This window comes from Momordica charantia (genome assembly GCF_013281855.1).
Source record: "Momordica charantia cultivar OHB3-1 chromosome 5 unlocalized genomic scaffold, Mcharantia_2.0 BLBB01000005.1, whole genome shotgun sequence".
In the NCBI taxonomy this organism is placed as follows: Eukaryota; Viridiplantae; Streptophyta; class Magnoliopsida; order Cucurbitales; family Cucurbitaceae; genus Momordica; species Momordica charantia.
In genome coordinates this window covers 7,538,065-7,545,566 of record NW_028275163.1, presented here as the reverse complement: position 1 = coordinate 7,545,566, position 7,502 = coordinate 7,538,065, and the positions used below count along the sequence as shown (strand labels likewise).

Sequence of the window (7,502 nt, the reverse complement as noted above, 5' to 3'; positions counted from 1 at the left end):
GAAAATGTTCCTACTTCCTACCCATTCAAAATTTCTCTTTCTTCTATTTTCAATGTTTCATCCTTGCACTTCTTAACCTCTAACAATGTAATTCCTCAAATTTAAATTTTCTTTCTTCTCATCGTTATATTTTTTAAATTCTATCATATCAACATTAATTATGATTTTCTCTCAAAACTCGATATTTTTTAATATATTTTTAACTATGGTAAAAGTACTATGATTAGTACAATTCAACTGTATATATATTTTATTACAATTTAGAAATACTTTTCAAAAAAAGTCAAAAAAAATTATTAAAAGTAATTTTTGGAAAAATAAGGATATAGGTGCTTTTCATCCCTTAATCTTGAATGATAAAAGAATGCATTTTTTTGGTGGGGGAGGGGCATAAATGCTATATTTGTGACTACATTTTTAAAGAAAATACATCTTTATAATATTTTATAAAATGAAGCTATATTACCTTTCAATAAGTCAAAAAAAAAAAAAAAAAGAGAGAGAGAGAGAAAGAAAAGAAAGAGGAAGACATTTTTCCATATGTTAAAAGTCAATTAACTTATTTTTAAAAGCAAACCTTTTATCATATTATATGGAGCGACCACAAAATTTATGTCAACCTAAAAATAGTTCACTAGTTAAATATCATAACAGAAAAGTTAGAGATTTGAATTCCCATAACTTTGGCCAACCTTACGTTCCTTTACTTTTAAACAAACATTTAGTATTAATTAAAAGATTAAAATACTATTTTGGTCCTGGTAGGTATTTTCAGTTTTGATTCATTTTATAAGTCCATAACTTTTAATTTCTATTTATTTTAGTCCATATATTTTCAAAACGTTCATTTTGATTTATGTACTTTTAAAAAGCAACTAATATTTTAATCCCTTAATGTTATTTTTAATTTCATTTTTTCTATCACAATTTCAAAATGACACACTCTATATATATTTGTTGAAACATATAATCATTTATTTTTTAATCTCATTTTTTCTATCACAATTTCTAAAATGACATAGATATATATTTCTTGAAACATATAATCATGACTTTATAGTCAAGAGTTTCTATTATTATGCAAGTACAAAGTAAACATTTTAAAAGTATAGGAACCAAAATAGTACCGACCAAAATAATATTTTAAACCTAATTAAAATTATTTTGTTTGCATCAAATTGGAAGACTATACTAAAAATGAGCATAGATTAGTTATAAATTTACTCCGTACATTAAGGTAGTCAAATCTCTACTCACACATTTTCAATTTTCCTTTGCTCTTTTAGTTTTATTTTTGTAATTAAAGATTAATTAAATAATGATAAATATATAAAATATACATTTTTAAGTTATTCGATAAAATTATGTTTCAAAATTATATAACAATTTTAACCATTAATTCTATACCTTTTTTTTTTTTTTTGGAAAAGGATAGCTCATTCTTTAATGAGTTTTTTTTTTTAATTAAGTAGATTTATTATGAAAGTTATTCTTAGCTGTTCCCAATCTTAAAACATTTTAAAGTTTTAGTTAAATTACAAAACAAAACAAAAATTTTATATGTATTTTGAAATTCAAAACTCGTTTCCTCTTTCTTTTTTGGTATAAAAAATGGAGAAAATACAATTTGATGGATTTTATTTTTAGCTAGAGAAAAACTTCCAGTGCTCTATTTTTATTTTTTCTACAATCAAATAAAAAATCTTGAACTTTGTATGAAAATTGAAGTAATAATGTTAACAACTAGAACTTATTAGAATAAAAATGAAAAATTCAAATAGATAATTAAATTTTTATTAAGTTGCATTAAATAGAAGTGTTGACCATAAATTATAAATTTAGTCCTAATAGAAATAGTATCTTTCACATGGAAACTCATAACTTAATCTAATTATTGGGTCAACTCAAATCAAGACAAATAAATATAGGCCCAAATTCAATCCAAGTCCAATTTGACAATCCCAAGATACAAATCCAAATATCCCTTGCAGAATCTTAAATAATTAAAAAAAAATATAAAGGGATTAGTTGGCTATTTCGAGACTATAATTACAATGGTATAAAATTTACATTTTTGTCGTAAACAACCTCATTTAGGATGGTACCTATCACCCAATTTACTAATATATCCTTCCATCACCTGGGCTGATGATCCAACCCCATACCGAGATGCCCTTATGCCTAATTAGACTTTCCAATAGTGAAAAATATCAAATCTCCAAAATCCTCCATTATTGAAAAAATTTGAAAACCTCAATCCTCTGACTTTTCTTCTTCTATGGTTCTGTCTGCGTTCCTTCGTCTTCGGCCGCCGTCTCCGTTCTTCTTCGTCGCCGGAACAATCCGTCTAGCTTCTCCTTCGTCTCCGGCCGCCTATCCATTGTTTCCCTCTGTTTATCCCGACCATTGTCTAGTCACCGACCGGAAGGTTTGTAGGTTATCTGCTTTGTTTGTTAATTGTAGAGGGATATAATCGTATATACTTTATAGCCAGATATAAGTTATATCTCCATATAAGTATATGTTATAATGGCTATAGTTTATATCACCATTGTTAAGTGTATGTTGCTTAATTTTATAGTCGGATATAGTTTATATTTTCGTATAACTGAAAAGGTAATCGGATATAGTTTATATGTATATGTGTGTATATATATTTCTATATAAGTGTATGTTATAATGGCTATATTATTGAAATTTGGCCAAAAAAAATGTAATAAAATGAAAAAATATTTGTAATAAATTTCATATTTAGTATAATATATTAAGGAGTAAATTTGAGGCTTATGATAATAATTGAATGTTTTGTAATAAATTTCATTTTTTAGTATAATATATTAAGGGAATTATGAGAATGATTGATTTAGATCCCACGGTAATGTTTACAAAATCAAATTTGAAATTTTAATCTTTGACATTTAAATAAAAGACAAATGATAATAAATATAAATACCATAAATAAAGGCAAATTTGACATTTGAAAAAAGTTTTAAACTCAAAAATTTAAGACTGTAAAATTGCAAAATAGCTTATCCAAGACATTATCTCAAATATAAATAAAAAAACAGAATCAAATCATACAGATTGATTTTGGCATCCATGTTTGGCAAATTTTTAATTTGTTCAAAAGGCACTTTAAATTAATTTTTGGATGATGATTTTAAAATATCATGTGTGCAATATGTAAAACCGTTGCTGATTTCCCAATTGAGAAACATATCGAGACACTATTAGAATTGATCAATCAATGTGTGGTAAACAATGATCGAAATATTTAGTTAAGTATTCAAATATAATGTTTCGTTCAAGTAACGGATTCTAACCTTACCACTGAAGTACCCACCAAACGGGACGATAATGTTTTCCTATCTTGTTTCCAATTTTATTAAGATCGCTTAAACATTTATTTGTTGTTTCTATTTTTTTTTTCAAAAACATTCTCAGAATTATTTTGGAAGTAACAAAAATAAATTTTTTTATTTTTTATTTTATTTTTTACCGTTTCTAATTCATTCCAAAAACATAAATAAAAATGTTTCTTTTTTATTTCTTGTCCCGTTTCTGGAGGAGGTTTGATTATGCTGGTGGGTGTAATATAATAAATTTTGAAATATATTTTAATGGATATAGAAGATACATTAAAAAAATTTAAAAACTTAAAAATGTTTGATAACAAGTTGATTTTTTATTTTCTATATTTTAAAATCATGGTTGTTACTGAGAACTCCTTTTGAAATATAAAATTTTAAAAATTAATCAAAAAGTAATTTTATTTTCGTTTTTTGTTCTTGAAAAACTCATTAAGATTTTTGACAGATAAATAGTTTCTAAACTACAGAAAACTAAAAATAGAATATAACAATTTATTCAAATAATTTGATCTCAGTTGATTCTTGCTCCTCTATTTTTACTTCCTTCAATTTCTTGTGATTTACAAATGTACCTTGATTATCAGTCTCAAGATCATACTTTATTTACATACATTGATAAACTTGGATTATATTATCAATATTCAATCCTACAGCTATCAAGATCATGCTTATTTACTTACATTGATTGATAAACCTGGATTATATGATCAATGTGAGAATCCAGATTTATCTTTTGTGAGAGTACCTGTTTGTTGTTGATCAGGAAGCAAGCTCTCGTCATCATTTGCGGCTGGGAGAAGTCGGGGCTCGTCGCCTTCATCTTCATTTGCTGCTCGAGCAAAGCCCTCGTCCCAATTGGAAGAAGTGATTATATCAGATACTGCCCCTGTGATGTCTTGTACTAAATCGACAATTACTCCCTCAACGCCCAGCAAACGTTGCACGTACACCACATCCGAAATGTTACTGCACAGCAGGATTATGTTTCATACTAGGACTTCAAGCAAATTGAGATAACATTTATACGAGAAAGGGAAACATGAAGAAATGAATATGAAACTTACTTTAATTTGCCATAGGTTATAAGTGAGAGTCCTGAATTTCTGATTCTTTCAACTGCTGTAGGATTCCTCAAGATTGATGTGACTTCTGCAACAATTCCGTGCAAACCTCCCACCATACACACGTTCATGGCCTCCTCTAATGAATTCCTTCTAATATCAGGAAAAATTTTAGTTCCTCCATTCGTGAGGAAGAATACCTGTATAAAAAGATCTCTATAAGCACTTTTTTCCTTTCCATTAAGGTGAAAATCTTCCTACAAGCTTATTCTATGAGGTGTTACACATAAGATTTAATATCTGTGAGAGTTGAAGCCATGTTACACACATCTCAGACTGATCTTATATATAAGACAACCGCAAGACCCTACAACATATAGTAGCTAAGTAACACACGATTTTATCTCAGGTAGCTGGCCACCATGAGATTTCAACCCTTACCCCAATGTCCCGTCTTTTTTTGATTGTTGGTAAAAGACCATCTGCAGCCTATTCACACATTACAACCGAGCCAAATCAACCAAACTCCAAAATGATCTTCAGTAGCTAAACATTATTGCAAAATTGAATTTGAAGGAAAGAAATGAAAATAACAATATGGTCAGCAAATAATCTTACAGGGTAGGTGCTTTGAAGTTTCTTGACCAACTGAGCAGCATCTGGTATAAAGCTTGAGAATATAATTGGTCTGTCCTTGGCATTCTTTTTCACTACCTGTCCAAGCTTTCATTTTATAAGAATCATCTCACACACAATCTTAGTTTTTATATGTTTGGCAAAGCAATTACCTCTAAGATTTGTTGGAGCATATGAGCAAGTTGCTCCTCTTTGTAGACTATCAGGTCATCAAACTTCAGTTCTATGTTAAAGCCAACTGAAGGCTCAACTTTCTCGAAAGCTTCTTGCAACGTGCATAGCGGTGCATCAGTTTCGACTTTCCACTCAAATATTCCCCCATCTATGGTCCTTCTAAATAGGGGCTTGCCCATCTGAATTCTCACCAATACAACAAATTACAAGATTTAGCAATCCATATTTTTCATTCCCAAAAGATGCAGGAAGGACAGATGGAATCTCTCAAGTCTTACCTTCCCAGGATCATCTTGTGGCCCATATGAAAAAAGTTCTTCCAATGTGAGATCTGTAACTCTTCTCTCCACAATAGCTCCCTGAAACCATTAGTCATTATCAGTGCAATAAATTACAGAGAATGAGAAAACGCAGCAAATCCAAAGCGAAGATGATAATACAAATGATTTGCGAACCTTTTCCTCAGTAAGGATGATACAGTCATGGAAAATTACAGGACAGCCATCTTTGGTCACCTACAAAAATAGGTTCTTAAAAAGTTCTTCGCTCACCGAAAATAAAGGCAAGGAAGGAAAGAGGAAAGAAAAGGGGAAGGAAAAGAAACGGGCAAACAAATCAGTAACGCAAATTGAGGTGAATACTCGAGGACAAATTCACAAGAGCCATCCCCATCCATTAGACGACAAGCAACTATTTGCAGTTTGAATTATCAGATTGGAAAACACAGTGGGGACAGAACATATAATATAATAAGAAAAAATCTGAAAGAAATTGACATGCATAAGAAACAACGACGATTATTTTCTGAATCTCCCCCCATTGATGCTACACAGTGGAATAATCTCACCTGAACGTCGAATTCGATGAAATCGATGGGAAGCCTAGCGGCAGCCTGGAAGGACAAAATTGAATTCTCCTTCACAAAATTGAAACGCGAATCAGAGGATTGCAAGATGTTCATCCCGCATCCTCTGTGACCAATCACCAAGAATTTCGGCAATTCAAACGCTCGTTCATTTTCATCTTCCACAATGCTAACCTCTAAATCCAAACACACAACAAAACCTCAACAAACAAACTAGTGCACGAAGTTAAACGATTCCATTTCTCTTTCTCAATCAAAAATTGAAAGCACAAACCTCGGGGTTGCGACAATGGCGAATGCGGCACCGTTGGGGACATGATCGGGGATGTTGACGGCAGATTTTGGCGCCAGCATTATAAGCTAATTCACCGCAAGAAATGAAAAATCAGCACCGACAAGATAGATATTTCCAGATCCTTTCTTCTGAGAATCCGAGAGACGACGAAATTTGACGTGTGCGCTGAAGAACATGATGGAAGGAGAGAAGAAAAAATAATGGATGGAAGAGAAAAAGAGGAGAAAATGGAAGAAATCCTGAAGCTTCGGTCAAGGTCCAGATTTTGACTCTCTGCAGTCTGCACAAAATTAAATTGTAAATTTCTTAAGGTCTATTTAAATTTGTAGACCTAAACAACAAAAACCAATTATACTTTCTAATTTTCAATCATCGTTGACATTTATTTATTTATTTATTTATTTTTTTGTTTAAGGTGGCATGAAAAATTTGGGGATAATACAATCTCAGTTACATGTCTGTTAAGTTATAATCTATCTTAACTTTGAGTCTAAATCATGCCACCTCATTTAAATTTTAATAAACGTATTTTGTTAATGTGTATTAACAATGGAACCATCGACCAACATGAGTTAGTTTAGCACGGTAATTGAGACATGTCCCTAGTAGGAAGGTTATGAATTTGAATTTTTCTATTCCACCTGTTATATTAAAAAAAAAACAATGAAAACGTACGGTCACGATGTTTGGATAGTTTCGATCCTCCTATAACGTCATTGCTAATGAGGCTATGAGTTGACAAATGGGTGCGTGCTCACAGTGTCACATTGTAGAGTTTGAAAAAAAATTACTCTATTATTCATTTCAATAAACTAGTAAGAAACACGTGCATCTTACGTGGAAATTTCATAGTTTTAATTTAAAGTTTTACAAAAATTAATTAAATAATTAAAAACTTTAAATATAATTTTGACTCTTTTCTCTCTCAATGTTTACCTCACCAATTTTTTTTATTCTCCATATTTATCTCGACGTTCCAATAATTCTCATCCCTGATAGTGTAAAAAATTGAAATGCATCAATTACTTGAAAATTTTCTCTAAGTAAAATACAATAGTTAAAAATAACAACTTAACACATATTCTTAGATTTTGACCCTT

At 30.4% G+C, this 7,502-nt stretch overlaps 1 protein-coding gene across 1 annotated transcript; it reads right to left on the bottom strand.

Annotated features, from left to right (window-relative positions):
• Positions 1–3,862: 3,862 nt before the first annotated feature.
• Positions 3,863–6,689, bottom strand: LOC111014715 (glycerophosphodiester phosphodiesterase GDPD1, chloroplastic-like). The gene is made up of 9 exons (XM_088123602.1): positions 6,382–6,689; positions 6,090–6,283; positions 5,698–5,757; positions 5,521–5,601; positions 5,221–5,421; positions 5,051–5,146; positions 4,874–4,921; positions 4,436–4,632; positions 3,863–4,337 (listed from the first exon to the last, which is right to left on the bottom strand). Exons 1-9 carry the CDS (start codon positions 6,422–6,424, stop codon positions 4,079–4,081), a joined length of 1,179 nt encoding a protein of 392 aa, XP_087979728.1. The 5' UTR covers positions 6,425–6,689; the 3' UTR covers positions 3,863–4,078.
• Between the last annotated feature and the right edge of the window lie 813 nt (positions 6,690–7,502).